At 31.8% G+C, this 20,116-nt stretch overlaps 1 protein-coding gene across 12 annotated transcripts in view; it reads right to left on the bottom strand.

The window, feature by feature from the left end:
• The window catches only part of LOC127738901 (nesprin-1-like), a 244,990-nt gene that overhangs the window by 7,558 nt on the left and 217,316 nt on the right, over positions 1-20,116 (bottom strand). For 11 of the 12 annotated variants that reach the window (XM_052250385.1, XM_052250384.1, XM_052250388.1 and 8 more), the window contains 17 exons: positions 19,413-19,605; positions 18,389-19,021; positions 17,062-17,388; positions 16,405-16,725; positions 15,725-16,039; positions 13,366-13,532; positions 12,683-12,845; positions 9,166-9,353; positions 8,143-8,293; positions 7,368-7,688; positions 6,657-6,854; positions 5,844-6,189; positions 5,282-5,484; positions 4,550-4,664; positions 3,605-3,810; positions 3,152-3,175; positions 707-1,036 (listed from right to left, as the gene is read on the bottom strand). In XM_052250385.1, coding sequence (XP_052106345.1) covers positions 707-1,036; positions 3,152-3,175; positions 3,605-3,810; positions 4,550-4,664; positions 5,282-5,484; positions 5,844-6,189; positions 6,657-6,854; positions 7,368-7,688; positions 8,143-8,293; positions 9,166-9,353; positions 12,683-12,845; positions 13,366-13,532; positions 15,725-16,039; positions 16,405-16,725; positions 17,062-17,388; positions 18,389-19,021; positions 19,413-19,605 — 4,201 coding nt within the window. The remainder of the gene's footprint in view (positions 1-706; positions 1,037-3,151; positions 3,176-3,604; positions 3,811-4,549; positions 4,665-5,281; positions 5,485-5,843; positions 6,190-6,656; positions 6,855-7,367; positions 7,689-8,142; positions 8,294-9,165; positions 9,354-12,682; positions 12,846-13,365; positions 13,533-15,724; positions 16,040-16,404; positions 16,726-17,061; positions 17,389-18,388; positions 19,022-19,412; positions 19,606-20,116) is intronic. The other variant, XM_052250389.1, reaches the window with a different exon arrangement.

The following is a 20,116-nucleotide window of genomic DNA, read 5'->3' as shown; positions in this document are numbered from 1 at the left end:
GGATTGGGCAACAGGCAAAGCCTATGTAAGCCCTCTCCAAATTGAATGTTGTTTCAGAACAAACATTGTGCCCACAGCAATTATGTACTTTACTGTAATTCATTACTGACCATGGGTATTGAAATGCTTTTCTTAATAATTTAACTTACCATTACAGTCAAACATGTTTATAAAGGTCAGGTACAGAGGGACAAAAGAACAGATAGTCAGACTAAGTGATTACAATATAGCCCATAATCCTTCAATGAGGATATAATATAACTGTTACTTAATTTTCTGATTTGATCCATTATTTGAAATTGTTGAATCTCTGTATTTACCATTAGACTGACCCTTCCAATTGACCTGAGTTAATCCTCCTTTTTTGGTGGGTTTCCTCCAAGACATATATTGTATATATGTCTCTGGTTTCCTGTTACTCAATCTCTAGTTTCCTGTTCAGTGTTTTTTTAACATCTTTGTCTTTTTTAATTTGGCCATGGTGGTGTGTTGTGTATTTTTTAAGTATGGTTTTTGATTGCCTCTTTTTTGTATCTTCTCCCCTTTTTTACAAGATGTCAGATGTAACTGAACAACATATGAATTTTTTTTTCTACAAATAACTACAAAAATTTTAATATCAATCTGCTTAAAAAATATCAACACTAATATCAGATCCCAAAAATATAGCACATTAATAATATGTCTACCACTTCAGTTTGCTTACCTTTAATTTTCTAAGTTTGGACCACAATGCACCTTCATCAGCACCTCTGTTGATTGGTTCACATTGCTGGACTTTTGTTTCTACACTTTCTAACCAGAGTAATAAGTCATGAATAGTTATGTGAAATTCTTCACATTGGATTAATGAAACTTTTAAATCGTTCTGCATTAAATTGGCACGGTCACACATTGCCTCCCATCGTTTATTCATATGTCTCAATTTATCACGGAGTTCTCTCCCTTCTTGTGTCCTTAAATTTGTAAAGTTTTTACTTGTTAGATTTAGTGATAAAACTCTTGCTTTCTTGGATTCTAGCTGAACAAGAAAATCCTGTAAAAGAGTAAAAAAAACAATGTAATGTTGCAATAAAATAAATAATAAAAAGAAAATCATATATTGTTGCCAATTCTTAGTTAGCTTGTTCATTACTTATTGAAAATTTAATACAATGTATTTTACATAAATGAATAACAAAATAAATGTTCACATACAAGCAAAAACCATTTATACTGAAATATAGTAATGATTTTTTTTATGTTCTGTGATAAAATGCAACAGAATGAGCATCCAATTCAGACAGATGGATAGGGATTCTGTAAATCCCACTACCCAATTTCTCCCCCCTAATTTCTGATAGGTCTTTACAATTCCTATCTCTCTGTCAATGCTTAATGATAAAAATTTTGATCACATTTGAACCATACTGGTACATTTATATGTGAATTTCATATAATTTTTCACTTTTAAGATTTGAAATCGGTCATAATGTTTTACCATTCTCTTTCTTAACTCAAGACAGTTATTGTTTAGAGAAATATCTTTTTCATGTTATTATATCTGTGCTCATCAAATCAAATGACAGTTTTCATTCAAAATTTTGACTTTCTCTCTTTAGTACTGGTATTCAAAATTTTGACTCTTTTCTTTAATATTCAAAAGTCTGACTGTATTACTTCCCATTTTCAACTCTTTGTGAATGGACTTGATAGTTTTGAAAAAAAATAATTTTTTATCTTAGCCTAAGTTTTTCCTTGACCAATACAAATAAAATTGGTTAGCATTAACAAAATATTGTGGCACATCATGCTAAAACTTATTAGAGTTTATCAACATCTATGATCTATTACAAGTCGCTGTGTGAAACTCAAATGACTTATTAGATGAAGAAATGAAACAGGTGATGTTTCCACACAAACCTGAATGCATCTTTTACATGTGTGAAAACTACAGAGATCTTACCACAAAATATACTCACATTCTAAAATAAAAATTAAAAAAATTTGAACCCTTAGTTCCTGATTTCTAAGTAGCCTAATCAAATTCAAAAGTAACTAATTTGTCTGAGCAATACATTATAATATAACATGAGGTATCCATTTCTCAATTTTTTTTTAATGAAATTTCCTTCTCTGCATCTTTTCTTATTTCTTTGATACAGAGGGGGCATGAGAAAAAGAACAGATCATTAAAAGCAGTTTGCTCCTGCCATATTGGAATGATCCTGTCCAAAGTCAGGAACATTGCTAAAAGCTGTCATTGTTTACATCTAAATGTCTTTGAAGTTGATGATTGATATTTGGTAGTCTCTGTTACGTTCATTTAGATATCGACATAATGGAAGGCAACAATTTTTCTTCTTCCATTTTATGGCATTTTTTGGTCACTGTCTCATTGAAGTATACCAAAAAGTTATTTGAACTGCTTTATTTCTATTAAACAAAATGGATGACTAGTTACCGGGTAATTGTAATTTATCTTGATATTGATTCCAACTTATAAAGCTAATTATATTAATTATCAAAGTGCATGCATATTCATAAGTTCAATTAATTTGTGTACTCATGCCTCAATAGTGAATTTAATTTCAAAGCGATTCATATATCTTTGGCTTCTACAATATGGAGTTTTAGTTGTCCACTTAAACATGTATATGATAAAAACTGAAACAACTACTCCAAACAAAATTTTAATATTTGTTTTTGTATAAACAAATAAGCTTCATGCTAAATGGTCTGGAACTCAATTACTTGTAACTGACAATTTTTCTTCATATAAAATCATACCCAAAAGAAAAAAATGTCAAATTATACATTAGCTCTGCCAAAAGATCAAGAATTGCCTACACAATTTTTAATATCCTTTACACTTTCTTCCAATATTTGACAATTTATAAGCAGAGTAATTACTTTTTTCTATTTTGAATAAATTTAGTTATATCATAATTTTTTGTGATTACTAACCAAAATATGTGGAAAAAAAATAAATAAATATACAAATAAAATGCAGACTAATTGATTTTTTTGGTAAAGAGTTTATGAAAAATGTAGCAAAATGCATATTAGGACTGTCTAATTCTTAAAGTATGATTTATAGGAATAAAAATGAAAAATACAGTCAAATAATTATGTTCCATAACTTTACTATACACAGAGTTAGACTTTGTACCTTCAATCTATGTGCAGCTATTATCTGTAAAGTAATGTGCGTTGTTAAAATTCCTATGATTTATCTCCCTTTATCAAGAATATTATAGTATTTCAAATTTCTATTGACAAAATAAATCCTACAGAGCACATATAATTTCAGGCATAAGAATGGACAACAGATTTCATTCAAATTAAAGGGAAAAATGTTAATGTCGAAAAATTTTGGTAATACCTCTAAAAAATAAAATACCCTAGCCACAGAAAATGTTTGAAAAAATTCTACAAATGATCACAATTTCTAGTGTAGATTAAAACTTCATTTCTTTAGGTGATTACAGCAAAAATATAATACAAGTATGTTTAAAACCCCTATCCACTTTTACTACAAATTGTATACCATGCTATCCTCATCCAGAGTATGCATGTAAATGGAGATAGGATTATTTCACTTTTAATTTTAGTAAAGACATACCTTATGTTGTCTTATTATAGAATCTAGTTGAGTTATGTCCCTTGGTGCAGATGCTTGTGTAGCCTGATCAGCCTCCACTTCATCTAACCAAGCTAACATGTGATCGAGGTCAGCTTTAAATTGACCCCAGTCCTGACGATGTTGATTCATTCTATAATCTCTATCCATTATTCTGGCTTGCAATATTTCCCATCTTTGAAGAACATCTACAAATTATAAGGAATAACTGTACTGTATTTTTTTTACTGGCTGACATCTATGGTTGATTTAACAGTTGAAAATTTATTTTCTTGTCTTTTAATTAATTTAGGATAATCCAAAAGCTCAACAGCAATTGTGCAGAGAATTTTGACAAGTAAACATTGATTTCACCCCCATTCATATATATGACATGCAATTAAAACCACTGTTACCAATAAATTGCATAAAAATTATAGGAATTGTCATAAAAATATCATATTGAGAAGAAATGAGCAATGCGTAGAAATTGATCTTCTATCCTCCCTCAAGCAAAGTTTACATTCAACATATTTGTTAAGTCCCTCTTTACTTCCATAATTTCCCATAAAATTGAGAATGGAAATGTGGAATGTGTCAAAGAGACAACAACCCTACCAAAGTGCAGAAAACAGCCCAAGACCACCAATGGGTCTTCAACACAGCGTGAGAATCCCGCACCTGGATGCGGTCTTCAGCTGGCCCCTAAACATAAAATGTGTACTAGTTCAGTGAAAATGGATGTCACACTAAACCCTGAAACATATAAATGAACTAAAATTAAAAAAACATACAAGACTAACAAAGGCCAGAGGCTCCAGACTTGGGACAGGCGCAAAAATGAGCATGTATTTATAAAATTTCTTCTTTCCAAACTTTTGGCATTGAGCTTTACTGTGATGGGTTATGTTGTAAATTTGTGTCTATTGTGTTGTTATATTACCATACCTTTTATCTCTACATCTGCACTAGCTATGCCATAGACACCTGTTTCTGTTTTGACCAATCTTTCTATTCTCTTCATATTATCTATACTCATCTCACATTCTCGGATACATTGAAACTGAAAACAAAAGTTAGTGTAAGTTCATACAAATTAATAAGCAGCTCTGAAGATTTCAAAATATCTTTGAGGGTTTTTCTCATTTCAATCCAATGCTTCTCACTATTCTGTGCCACAATTTCTACAGTATAAAGTCCAAAATTTTATTAAATTCGTAATGGAAGAGTCCTTAAAGTTCCAAAAGTGAAACTTTAATACACCAATCACGAGTTGCTTTTTATGAATGAGTTACACTGGTTGACCCAAGGTCAATAGGTGTAAATGATGTCATTGAAAAATTGGTTCTTACTGTGATTAATAATGTAAGCATTGTGACATAGAAAATGTACAGGAAAGTGCATGAATTCAAAAGTCCTCTATTATAATTGACATCGTGGTCATACATGAGAAAGAATATCATTTATAGAGAAGACAATTAAACATTCAATTCATCAATACTAAAACCAAGACCTTGGATATAAATTCTTGACAGTTTGCTATTTTTGTCTTGTTGGGTTGCTGTTTCATTGACTTTTACTGTAAATTTCTGGTTATTCATACTTATCGAATTTAACAATTGTTTTTTATCTAACTTTTTGCAATGACGATCATTGTGATAAAAAAAAAGTAAGACTCACATAGTCCTCAAAGGAATCATTAGTTCCTGATTCTGATGGAGTACCAGCCATGACTTCATCCTCAGCATCACATAATTTGTCTTTGGCATCCTCTATAGCATCTACTAGATTTTCTAGTAGAGCCTCAATCTCAGCTTCACGACCTTTCTCTGATAGCTCTTCCCTTAATCTTCTCCATCTTTCTTGTCTTGAAATTTCTAGAGCTAAAATGTGAGGTAAATATATAATATATTTTCCTGTACCTTCTTGATTTTTTTTTAATATTTACCTTATGGAATTCCATACTATAAACAATGCTTAATTACAAAAGGGCAATTTTAATATTTTCTCGATTAATTTGCGCTATTTCTGTGATTATACAGCATCTTGCAATTTTTCCATTCTGCTGAGACCTGTATAGAAGCTTTAATAGCTGTTATGCAGCTCTGAAAAAAGATGTGCACTTATATATACCTGAGGTTTTTAACATCCATAGATATTGACCAATGAAAAAATAGAGATGATATACTCAGGGACTACAAGTCCATCATGATATATACAATGTGGAATAATTATTCATTACCTTCTCTAGTTCTCATTGGTGATCTTGATCTTCTTGTAGACACTCGTGTTGGTGACCTGACTGGTGAGCGTGAAGCATAACGACTAGGTGATCGTGATCTGGAAGTTGACCTTGACCTTGGTGGAGGTGTGCGAGCTCTGATTGGTGAGGTAGATCGAGGTTGAGCTGGAGATACTGATCTCTCCTGCATGTGACGTCGCTTCTCAGGAGGACTTTCAGGAGGTGAGGCCTCTAAATACTCCTCCAGTTCTTGCATGTCCCATTTTCCTAATCTAAGCTGACGCTCTAATTCATCAAGCTCATCACCAGGAAGCTGTCTGTCTGCTCGTACTGCATCCTCTGTTAGCTATTTGAAAATAAAAACATAGAACTAAATATTTTAGCATCAGCACTAGAAAATGTAAACATAAAGAAAGTTTTCCAAAACAAAATTCAATTCTTCTTTTTTTTAGAATTCATCTTATATGAAACACCGAATTTACACAAGTCCTTAACACTTTTTTAACTCCTGTTAACACTCACATACAAACAAGGAATAAAACAAGACAACATTTAGTTAGTTTTAACTCTTACAGTAAAATGAAATCTGCTTCTTATCAAACTTATGCCACAATTAGAAAAGTCTCAAATTCTTCAAGAAACCGAATATGATTTAGTTTCAAAATTAGTCTATCAACTGATATCTCCCAGAGTCTAGGAAAATTGTGAATAAATTAATTGGAGACAATTAAGGTTCAACCAATGAATTTATGCAAAAAAAAATCTTTCTTTCTCCGTTTTTATTCGACATCAACTTAGAACTGAATACAGTACCTTAGCAATGACATGTTCCAATTCACTATGGTAATCATTAACTTTGCCAATGACCTGAGAAGAAAACTGTTTGAAGTCATCCAGCTCTCTTTGGACCCTGATGGCATCTTTACTATCCCCTTTCTGCATGAGATAAACACCAGCCTGTTCTAAATAGTCTAACTTCTTTTGTTTACTATTTATTTCATCTTGTAGTCTCTAAAATGTACAAATGTATATCTTTGAAAATTTGTTCCTATCAAACTTACTTAAAATTTATATTTTGTTAAGTGTTTAAATAACTTATTGCACCCCCCCCCCCCCCAAAAAAAAAAAAAAAAAAAAAAAAAATTAATCCAAAGACTATTCTATTTTTAACCAAATGTTTAGCAAGATGTCAATTTTTGCCAATCTTTGCAAGTTTTCACATGAGTTGTCCAAGTATCCTCTGATTTATTTTGAACTGGCTTATTTAAAAACAAATGTCAATTTACAACACCACTCCCCCTTCTAATTCTAAAATGCATTACCTTAATGTTTGGTACTTTTCTCAAATGAAGGGCATTAGTAATAATCAACTGTTTTTTTGGCTTTTTGGCTTTTTGTTGTTGTTTTAATTTTTAAATGAGTGCTAGTGGTGTATATAACATCTAAATTTAGATGTACATACTCTTTTCAAATAATGAAATTGAGATTTAAAAAGACCATGTAAAAAAAGTAAAGATTACTGACCTCTATTTCCCTGAGTTTGTTTGGAACATCCATGGAAGACAGGTGCTCTATGTTGGTCTGCTGAACTTGAACCTGTGTCAACCAGGTGTACATCAAATCTCGGTTGTGATTGAAATCTTGTCGTAAATTGGCGGACTGCTTCATTCCTCTCATGATGGATGAGACATACTGCTGTAGTTTGTCCCATCGGTCATTGGCGTCTTGCATTTTCTGTTTGAGTAACCCTGAGTGGTCAGTTCTGCCCTCTCTCGCCAACTTTCTATACTGTTTGTTTATGTCCTCTAATTGGGATAATTTTTCATGGATTTCTTTCTGTATGAACTGAAGAATAAGTAAATAAGAATATAAATCAAATACTTACAAAAACAAATTGTGATTTTCCATTTTTAAAATATGAAGTTATACAATGTTCTTTGTAACCTATTCCACTGAAGGCTGTAAATAATAGAAATAAACTCTTACTAAAATATTTTTTTTAAATTTTTTCAAAAATTATAATGCCTTACAGACATACTAATACAAGCATTAGTTAACTGTCTTGCAACAGGTATATTCTATTTCATGAAAAGTAGTTTTTGATAAAAATCAGACGTCAAGACAAAATTTCCAAACTTGGAAAAGTAAATTTTTTTTAAGACACCTGAATAACTTTCATTTGTTTTCATTAATCTAAGAGACCATTGTAAAAAGAAAGAAAGCATCTTTGTCTTTGGACCCCACCAATATCAAGTTCTGATTTCATAATTATTTCAAAACAGTATTGTTATAAGCTTACCTCAAATTTTACTACTTCTTCTTTGGTAGGTCCTATAGAGGGTGTATCTAGACAGAGATCACTAACTTCTCTCTCTTTGTCATCTAACCAGTTACAGAACTTCTTACAATCATCAAGTAAGTCCTGCCACAATCCCCATGTCTCTTCAATTCTGTTCAAATAATAAAATATCCTTGAAAAGTTTATACAGTGAGACCTATCTAACTTGAACCTTCAAAAACAGTAAATCTGCCTAAAATGAACACTTGTATAAGGGTATACCCTAAATATTCTTCAAACTCTCTTAACCAGTTTATACAGAGCACCTGTCTAATCTGAACAAAATTTTCAGTCCTAAAGAATTATCTGGGTTCACTTATGACAGGTTGCACTGTATATCTAGAGTGTTGTCTGTTAAATTATCTGCTATAAATTCAAACAATGTTAGACTTAGTATATTGAGTGCTAATCTATGGATGGTAATAGTTGATGACTTAAAACTAAGATTGTTACCTTTTGAACTGGTGGATAAGTGTTTAAATACTTTTTTATCTGTTTAATAGTATACAAATTTTTATTAAATTTTATAATATAATCTAAAGTTACATTTTATGTGCATACTGCTTGATATAATCTGTATTTAAAGATTAAAACAAAACTACATCATAAATCATTCTAGTGTTAACTAATTTTATTGTTCTTGGTCAATTCAAGGAAGAAGGAAACAGAACCTTTTTAGAAAGTTGTCAGTTCCAAAAATCAAATTGCTCAAATGAAACAGCTTCATTTGGGTAAATTTACTTAAGATAGCTTGATCAAATTATCTGATTAGTTTTTAAAGGCTCTAGATGCATTCTGAATCAAATTGACCATGAACAATAATAACATATATGAATAAAAAGAGATATGGAGCATTATCTGTCAATGAGAACTAAATCCAATAACACAAAAAATAAAAAATCATACAGAGGTCAACATAAAGTCTTCAACAATAGAGAGGTAAATAATTTCTCTGTAACGAGTCACATGACCCTTTTTACTCACCTGACTCTCATGTCAGGTGACAGTTTACAGATGGTCCTCCACCTTTTATCCAGGGATTTCATGGCAGTTTGCAAGGCTTCAAATTCTTTCTCTGATGGACAGGCATCAGTATCGTGTAACAGCACCTCACAGAGATTCAGAACAGATCCTACTCCAGCACTATGGTGCTCTATATCTTTCTGTATCTCCTACAAAATCAAATATGTTGCTATAAGATCAGTGCTGAAACTCAGGGTACCAGATTTACTGCATTTCAAAAGATTTTCTGGATAAACTTGCATCAGGAACACTTAGTTCAAAAAGTTCTGAGAGCGAAAAAAATATAATTACCTGGGTAGCTTTAAAAAGGACAGAAAATGTGTGTTATGTATTCTTATGAATCTTATATTAATATTATATATTTAATCATAAATAGTTGCAAGGTCAAGGTGAATTATACTTTTAAAATTTTGAAGCAATTTCAATTTAAAAATAAAATATTTTTTTCAAATTGTATGTAATAAAAAAAACAGGCAACACTAGTTAAGTGTAAAATTGTTGAAAAATAGTTAAACAACAACCAGATCATAATCAAAGAGCTGAAAGCTCTGAGGAAAAATGACGCCACTGTCTCTAATATTGTGATATTTTTTATGCAAGTCTTGATTTTCACATACCGTAATTAGTTTAACATTCCAACATGTCTCATAAGCATATAATTGATATTCGTATATGTGTGTGTTATGTGAAGATGACAACTGGCTGTTTTTTTAGTACAAATGTATAGGTCAAGACTACCTGAATGATCTACAGTATCCAATGACTACTGGCTGTTTTTTTCTATAAATAAATAGGTCAAGACTACCACAATGATCTACAATATCCAATGACTACTGGCTGTTCTTTTGTACTAATAAATAGGTCAAGACTATTTGAATGATCTACAATATCCAATGACTACTGGCTGTTCTTTTGTACATATAAATAAAGACTACCTGAATGATCTAAAGTATTCTAAGTAATGTGATTTTTGTCTTGCAATTACATTTTTCTAAATCAAGAATATAGACTACTAGTATCCTTTTCAAACCAAATGATTATGAAGAGCCTGTTGTTATCAAGCTCTTATACCCCACATACTCATTAAATAAGTTACTAGTGACCTAGTTATTTCTGTTACTTGAAGCAAATTATATTTCTGTAGATTTAGACAATAGTATAATATTGTTTTACTAGTTTTATTTCACCTTGAAGATTAGACAAATAGGGATACTCCTTTGATTTTTTATTTCATGTCAGTCAGGTCGCTTTATATGAAACTTGAAACCACTTCTCTGCCATATTGTTATTTCATAACAACTCTGCCCTTGACCATGTTGACCCATGTAATTGATATTCATTCTTTAACCATATATCATAGTCAGTTAGTTTTTGATTTTGCACTCCCACACCACCTTTCAGGTCAAATGTCTGTCTCCATTTAAGTTAATGACATTGAACAATCATGGTATTAAACACAATTCCAATAGTGATAATGCTGTTCTAGTAGGTCACCATATATTCAACTCGGGTAGCATTCCAGTTATTGAAATTTGTGTCAGATTAGAACAATGATCTAGACCTTTAGGAATGGATCTTACAATTTAATATGGAGCCATAGTATGGGACCCCTACACGGTAACAAAAAAAAAAAACAAGCTTGAAAAGATACAACGTCAAGCGGCAAAATCTATCACCAGAAATTACAAGTCAAGAGAGGATGGACGGGATACGTCTCTAAAATGCTTGCCTAACTGGAACTACAACAAGATCTCCAGACAAGACGAACAAGGAGTTGAAGCCAGAAGTTAATATTTATGTAAAAAGTAGTTGAGGGGCTGATTCCCGCTATTGAACCATACTGTCATTCTATAATATTATTGCGTAAGTATTTCTGTATTGTCCTTGTTATTGGTCCATGTCTTGGTGAATTGGTCTGAGGCGAAGCCGAAGGCCAATACTGCTGGCCGAGGACCAACAATAAGGCCAATACAGAAATACATGTAATAGTGTCTTTATTAATTAACTACAGTGTTACAATATTTTTTTATTTCATTTCACAAAAGATAAACATTTTTACCTTGAAGTGGAACTATCCAAATCTCAGTTTCTTTTTATAAGATGCAATATCTAATGATTTGGTGCCGTTTCCATGCATCTTCAGCCTTTTCTCATCTGATGAATTTTTCTACCCTTTCCAGTCACTATAAAGTGTTACAACTTTAATTTAGACACAACACATAAATAGTAATTGGAAAGGTACTGCCATTGCATGTGTAATGCAAATATATTTTTAAAAAAAATAATGTAAGAGTTGAAATTGATACAACTATCCATAAGCAAATTGACCAAAGCGAAAGTGAACAGTAAAAATCGACATGATGAAATTATGAGGTCGTCAAGAAATGAACTTTGTGATAATTTACTCGTTCCCTAAACCTGAAATAATTCCATCGTCTACTTTCAAAATGCTTTTCAAATGAATGGGACCGTCTTTAACCTAAAATATATGCCATACTGAACGTTTCAGCTTGTTTATGGTGAGTAAATAAATACTGCGTCGTACAAACAACTGTTTACTTTCAGTTTGAGTTTATCGTGACTTACGATCTAAAAACTAGAGACGTTCCGAAATCCTGTTTTGGCCGGATCAGAACTCGGCCAATACGGAAAAAAAATCTGTATTGGCCGAGTTAACATCTTATATTGCATATGCAGTTTTCATCATTTTAAGTACAATAACAGTGTAGTTAATTAATAATTAATAATGATACAGTTACAGACTCTGCTGCTATAACTTTGTGAACAAAGATTCATACGCACCGCGTGGGTATAACCGTATTACTAATTTCCGATTATTAAAATCTTCGTAAATCTTGATAAAGACCAGTTTCTATCCAATGGATATCAAAATGATTCCGATTATTACTTTTTTAATGATTGTAAAGTTGAAATGGCATGAAAGGCTGACATTATTTAGGAGAACTATTTTGTCTAGCGATTGCTGATCATTGGAGGGTAAAAAGTCCAACACCATAACAAAACGGATCTATTTATCATGTATACATACCGATTGTTTACGATTGTAAGACATGTGCATAAAAGTGAAAGCTCGAATAAATATGAAAAATATAACAAAGGGATAGCTCCAAATACCATTTAATAACAAAAAACATATGGACAGGTCAAGATATCTTTTTGGTAAATAAAATAACGTATGTAAACTGGTTCCCGTCCGACTACAACACTTTAACAAAGACTTTGTTCGAGTGTAGCGTAATACAAGCAGATTCCAGTTAGTATGTAAAATAGTAAATATGAAACCGAGTGCGGTAGGCGGAGGCATAATCAACTTCCGTTAGTTCTGGTCAATGGTATCGGAAACATGCCGCTGATAGCGTCATTTTCCAACAAAATCAGATTAACTGATGATACTGTAGTGTATGATTTATTAGTTTTCTTCTTAAAGGTCTTGTGTAAGTAGAGTAATTTCCCCTACCTGTTGATGCTGTAGATTTTGTTGTATTTCTAGTAAACTACATTCTCTGTATATAATAGGTGTGCTTAAGTCATGTTCAACACTAGCAAGCCATTTCCTCAAGTTAGCCATGCTGCTGTCTAACTGTTGTACTGCTAACAATGTTTCCTGTAATTTTCTTTGTCTGAAAAAACAAATAACATTGTAATATGAATACAACTGTCCTCAAGTTGAGAAAATATGAAGCATTAAAAATTCAGACACCTTTAAACATGTATCAAAATTATATGAGTGTTAACTCTCTGACTTCTGTAAGTATCACTTTTATGAAAGGGTAGAAAAATAAGAGGGGATATTGTCTTTTTCAAAAATGTAATGACTATTGAGCATTGCTTGGAAATTGAACTGCTTCTAAAATTCTAATATAATAAAACAAGAATGTGTATGAGGACACCAATAATGCACTTGCTCAAGCTTTGCAAAGAAAATGGGACAGACAGACGGAAAGACAGAAAGACAGAAGGTCAAGGGTAACACTTAATGCCCCCTTCGCCTACAGCAGGGGCACATTTTCATTAGGTGCTTTAGGTTATGGCTAAATTTCAACAAAATATAGATTGAAGATACAGACAAAAGACATCAAGGTAGTCACCCCACCCCCTAATTCCCCATTGCTATATGTTGTCTGATTTACTATAACATACCTGAAGGACATCACAGAGGTGACATGTTGCCATTTGTCCTCTAACCTCAGAAGTTTTCCCTCGATGTCTGCTGCTCGTACTTCGCTACTGATTTTAGCTAATTGTTGACCTTGGGTCACTAGTTCCATTTTTACAGATTCCTTGTCAGCCATTTCATCTCTGTAATCCTGTTAAAAGGGGAAAACAGTATTCTTTTACTATTAATATCAAATACTTGAAAGATGAGGATATTTTATGATGGTATAAATATTTTAATGTCAGAACAACAGAAATTTACAGGAAAGACATTTTGTTTCAATTTTGAAAACAGTGACTAACAATTTACATTAATCAAATTGAGATTTATAGCTCACTCGGTTCCATGATTTATTCATAAATGTGTGATTCAAATCTGTGAGTATATAGCATTTTATTGGATCCAATATTATAGTCCAATCATGAATATGGAAAGAAGTCATACACTTGCCATATTTGGTTTAAATATTTGGCAAGAAATAATCACCAAAACCCTGTTAAATCTATAATATTATAACCAAATTAATTATACCTTATTTAAATTCTACAAATTGTTATTACATGTATAATCTATTACAAGGAATTGGATACAATTTTTTATGTACAGTAAAGAGTATCCTGGTTTGGATTAAGAAAAATATCTTACTCCAATATAACTGGTCAATAGATCAAGTTTGTCAACAGATATACTTTCTGAATAGACTTGATTTGTTGTAAGAAAATATGTTTACAACAAATTCTTCATAATTTTACTAAATTTCTAATTACTATGATAAATTAGAACAATGTTAACCCAATAAACCTTTCTATGACACAAATGCAATATATTCCAGTTTGATTCTAAAAGTAGTTTCTAATATTTTATTACAATATCTGTTATTCATTTAACACCACCAAAACCAAATTTTCACCATTTTATCAGTGTTGACTGAATGTGCATCTTTAACTCTCTGGTATAACAAAATATATACTATATAGTATTTGTAAATACAGTACCTTTTGACCTTTTGAGGTTATTCAATGATAAAATGATACAGGTGACTACAGGTATGCTATGAATGAGTGCAGATCCATAATTCATTTAAATGGAATTCTTTAATCTATCGATGAGATACTTTACAATTATATTTATCATAAAAATCATTTGTTAATCCAGTGTTATGGAGAGAACTGTGCATTTACAAGTAAACCAACAATTTTTGAAACATATAAACCATTACTGTTCTCCAAAGTATTCTAAATACAGGTAGTAATGGATTAGTTCTTTCAAAAGATTTCTGTTTCTTACAATATTGTAAAATAAACTTTCATTGTTATATTATCTGTATGAGGAATTATCAACAGATCAAACTAAATGATGGACTTATACAGAATAATATCACAGATTTTGTGATTCAGACTTTTCTTGAAATTAATGTTTAAGATTTTTGACATCTAAAAAATTTTGACATCTGAAAAATTTTGTGACGGCAACTTTTGACAACTTCAATTTACTGAGATTAAGACTTTTGATGACTTTACAATTTTGTGACCAAGATTTTTTCCTCGTCATAAAATTTTGTGTTTAAAACTTTGAATTGTTTGTAAATTCTGTGAACATGATTTCTACTTGTAATTTGTGACTGCAGCTTCTGACTACTTGTAAATTGTGACTAAGACTTTTTACTGTTTGCAAATCTTGTGACTAAGACTTTTTTACATTCGTTAATTTTGAAACTGAGACCTTTGACTACTTATAAATTTGTGAAAGGCAGTGAATGAAAAGGGACGGACATTTTAAAACATAAAGTGAAGTTAATATGACAATGTGAAAAAAGGGGAAAAGCTCGTGACATTCTGACATCATTTTAGAATTGACGAAAACATGCATTAGTGACATAACACCTTCCTTACCTCTTTCTTTATAGCAAATAAAATACAATGAATTAAAATGTATCATTACTGACGATATAAATTCTTATTGTTAAAGATTTAAGTCCAACTACTAAGAATTTGAAGAAAAAAAATGCTTTAGAAGGCTGTACAGTGAACTATACTTGCTAACCTTCTGCGTCATTTGGTCGCTGGTGGAGAGTTGTCTCAATGGTAATCACACCACATTTTCTTCTTCTTTTTTTTGTTTTTTCAGAGATTTTCATTAATAAAGAATGCCTAAGAAGGGCAAATGATAATGTACAGTGTAAAAGAAAGCAAAATGAGAGTCAACCAAATGAAATGAAATTCAGCAGACGACACATGATTAAAAAAAATCAGATTATATGAATAATATCAAAATGTGACTTAAATAATGATGTATGGTTTTTATCAATATGCACATTTTTAATAGTACTAAATGAAATTTTACCTGCTGCAGTTTGCGTAACAAGTCCTCAATATGATATTCTTGACTAGAAACGACCTTGATTTCCATTTTTTCCATCCAGTCATGCATTTCCCTGACACGATCGCTAAAGCTTCCCCAGCGGCACATATTGTCAGTTATTTTCTGTTGTCGTAATAGTGCCTGATTGCGTAGTTCATCCCACTGTTTGTTGAGTAATCTTATCCTCTGGTGCAAAACATTCAAATCTTCTGGTTGAATTATCTCCCCTAACTTTCGTTCTTTTTCCAACAGAGATTGTTTTTTAGGTTCACTGTTTGCAAATTCAGCTTCAATGTCCTAAAATTTTATAAAATATAAAATAATTCAAACAAAATTTTCCCAAAGTGAGGCCTTCAATACAGAGCACAAAACTTGAACCTTCTATAGATTATTTTGAAAGCAGACCTTAAATAGTCTTTCTCAGTCTGAATCTAACTGATGTAAAATTTATTTTCATGTTTTTAAATAGTTTTCATTACACATTATTCACATAAAATAGTATAATTATCCTTTTGACATCATTAAAATTTTCAACTTATTCATGACTACACAAATTAATGCGAAGGTTTATTCTTTATACTATTTTTTAAAAATATTACCATAATTTTTTTCTCTATTCAACCCTTCATGTTCATACAATCTAATAATACTTTCAAACGCACCTTGCATTTACTGAGTTCAGCCTGCAATTGATCATATGCAGTAGGTAACTCTGCTGTGAGAGTTTGTCGTGTGTCTTTTAACCAGGATAGAATGTCCTCAATCTCCCCTTCACACTCCTGCCACTGTTTTAACACTCCTTCCAGATGTTTACACTGTTCATCTAATTTGGTGTTAAGTTGGTGCCAGTGTTGTTGTAACTGTGCCGTACTGACTCTGATTTGTTCCCTGGCTTTATCATTGCCGTTCTGTAACAATGGCTTGGAATGTTCCTTTATCTGCTTCAGTGATTCTTCCTGCAGTTTGAATTCATTTTGCATGTTCTGTTTGAATGGAAAATAATAAGAAAACATTTTAAGGAGATTAACATGGAGCAATTTTTAAATATAACCCTAGTTTCAGCTTTTACCTAAAATAATAAACACATAAATAATTTTGTTATAGAATAAAAATTGAAATTTGAAAAAAAAAAAATGTTTTCCTAAATCTTCTTTCATTCTAAAAGTCTTGAATAGTTAAAGAAAACCTAATTTTCTATAGAGAAAATTAATTGGAGAAATTTAGTGCTTATAAGTAACTTACAAATTTGTTCAAAAAGTAACTGTTCACAGAATCCAGTAAAACATATCCATTAAAATTACCCTTATTTCTTTACTAACCTGAGCTTTTTCTAATATATTCTTGACTTTTTGCAGTGACACAGAATCAACATCAAATGCTGTCATTGCATACTCTTTATTGGCCAACCAATCACGAAGCTTCTCTGTAAGATCATTGAAATCTCTCCACTGCTTTATGGAGGACTCTATGATAGACTTTCTCTGATTGGCTCTTCGGACCACACTCTGCCACTGCTCAGCCAATAGATGGAGTTTATTTTGGAATTCTTTCTTGTTTTCAACTTCACCATCTTTCATCATTTTCTGACCATCACTGATAATGGCATGGAGGATTTGTTGTTTACTATACATATCTGACTCAAATTTCTGTGAAACAAAATAAAGAAAATGGTCAACAGAACGTTAAAAATTGTCTAAGATCAACTTTGCCTAAGAATTTACAACCTTACAATTACATTATGTATGATCTGAAGTCACAAACAATATACAAATAACACATACTGTGGATTCATTTATTTTCGTGGATTGAGGAAAACTTGCATTTTCGTGGATATTTAATTTCGTGGTTTTGGCAAAGTTTGCATACATTCCTTTACACAATTAGCAATTCATTGAACATTTGAATTTCGTGGTTCCCCTGTACCTACGAAATCCACGAAAATTGGTATTCAACGAATATTAATGAATCCACAGTAACTGAGAGTGTAACTTATAGAGCAGATTGTTACCCTGAGAAAACATTGTCACAAAGGCAAAGCTCTATTACTCTCTCGACTATGTGTTATTTAATTTATTATACTGAATGTTCTACCATTATTGTCTTTAAAATTTTAAATTGAAATTAATTGACTATGACGTCATGTACATAACAATGTAACAGTTATTAGAAAAACAACAAAAGTAAAGCAAGATGTATCTTTTATATAAAACGTAGAACTTAAGCATTGTCTTTAAAATTACTGATGTAAATTCAATTCATTGTCCTTTAAATTGCAGATTGTGTTGGCCTGCACAAGAGGGTTCCATTCATAAAATTGACATCCGTTGAGCCATGGGATATAGTAAATTATCTCCCTCGTATAAGCCATTCAAAATCTGGCATTTTAACATGAAGTACAATAAAATATATTATTGCCTACAGAGGACTGAAACTATGATCTCTGCTTTATGAAACAGTCATGATTTGAAATAAGTTTGTGTTGGGTTTAGATTGCTTTTGACTATTTAATGCCATTTTGCGAATTAGGGTAGATCATATATTGTACATAATGAAAAAGATTGAGAATTTCTTTCATTCCATATTACAGATCTCTTCTATTATAAAGAATCATGAAATATGAAAGTTTAGTGAACTCGTCTAATTTACCTCACATTTTCTGAGCTGACTGACTAGTTCTGGTAAATTGCTGCCAATTTCTGTGGACAGATCTTGCTCAGTTTCAGCTAAGAAGGTCATCCAAGTGTCACATTTACCAGTGAAATCTTGTTGTGCAAGTAAATGACCTTGCACGTCCTTACTCCTTTCCTTAGCCTCACTATATAATTCATGCCATTTATGGTTCAGTTCTCGTAAGTTAATAGCACTAGTCTCATCGAGGGCAAGTCTATATCCAAGATCATTCAAATTGTCTAGTTCTGTCATATTATCAGCAAATTCTGAGGTTAAATGTTTAAGTTTCTCATGTCGACTTTGTAACACTAATGTGTCTGAAGTCTTTACCGGTTCTGCTTCACCAAGTGTCCTTGCCGCCCGATTCACGAAGGCTGTCACTGAATCGAACAATACTTTGAATCTCTGTCGCTGTGATAAGTCACCTTGTAATGCTTCTACTTGTTTTGATAAGATTTGTCTTAATGCCATGACTCTTTGGTCCAATGATGAAAGACGTGAGGTAAGATTAACGATTGATGAATTGTCCATGTTTTTAGTTACGGAATCACTTAGATGGTAAAGACTAGATAATTGTGTTTGGAAGTTGTCCAGATCTCGTTGTAGAGTCTAAAAATTAAAAAAAATAATAACACTGAATTAGTCAACTTTATAATAAACAGATTTGTTATGTTCAGTTTTTCGATATTGTTTAAGGAGATACAGCCTCTTATCTTCTACCTAATATAAATCAATGCAATCTTAATCGCAATAACTCTTGTTTTTTTTTCCATTTTCAAGATCTGTAGTGTAAAAGAACTTTTATTTAAAGCATTTAAATTTTTGAATTTCATAGAGAATAAAAAACATCACAAATTTTAATACAAATCAGAGTTCAACACCTTACTTTTTTTAAATTGCTCTGAATAAAATCATAACTAAACTGAGCAGTTGCAGGAAAAACTGGTTACAGGGGCATTAGCATATGATTTTCAACATGATAACACAGCATAAAACAAACCTTGCTCTCTTGTAGGCACTCATCCCTCCTACTGCTATCTTCCCTAATGGCTACCAGTTCATTACAGAGCCTCTCTTTGGCATCAAGCCATCTTCTGGCTTTGTTATATTCTTGTTCATACTGTTGCCATTGAGTTAAGCATGCTTCAAACATGGCTAATCTGTCGCGGAGATCACCCGTCATGCTTTGCCACCTTCAATAAAAAAATTGTTTTGGTCATTATAAAAAATCCCAATTTACCAATGAACTGTGACCTTAATTTCTAGATCTGTAGTAATATAGACCAGTTCTTATTTTCTTCCTTTATCCTTGAATACATTGGATATCAGTTATCATCATATATAGCCATAATAGTGACAACCGAAACACCATTCAAGAAGGCAAGAACCTCGCTTGTGATTTTCTTTAATCATATTTTTTATTTGGCATTATTAAATTCATTCCCAAATTATTTAGACTCAGATCGATTCAGAGCTTAATATATGATATAGACATCGGTCGATTCGTTTTTGGACTACTAATTGTCTTCAGTTGGGTTTTTTTCATTTGCAGTTAGGTCGCGGTTTATTTGATGCATAACCCAATTATTCTTTTATTGCTATCTATGATGCTTATAGCAGCACAAAAAGGACATTTGACGGTTTTTGGTGGGGTTTGTGTTGCTCAGTCTTTAGTTTTCCATGTTGAGTTTTGTGTACTGTTGT

This window comes from Mytilus californianus, unplaced genomic scaffold (assembly GCF_021869535.1).
Source record: "Mytilus californianus isolate M0D057914Y unplaced genomic scaffold, xbMytCali1.0.p SCAF_4, whole genome shotgun sequence".
Classification (NCBI taxonomy): Eukaryota; Metazoa; Mollusca; class Bivalvia; order Mytilida; family Mytilidae; genus Mytilus; species Mytilus californianus.
This window is presented reverse-complemented; position numbering and strand designations above follow the sequence as displayed.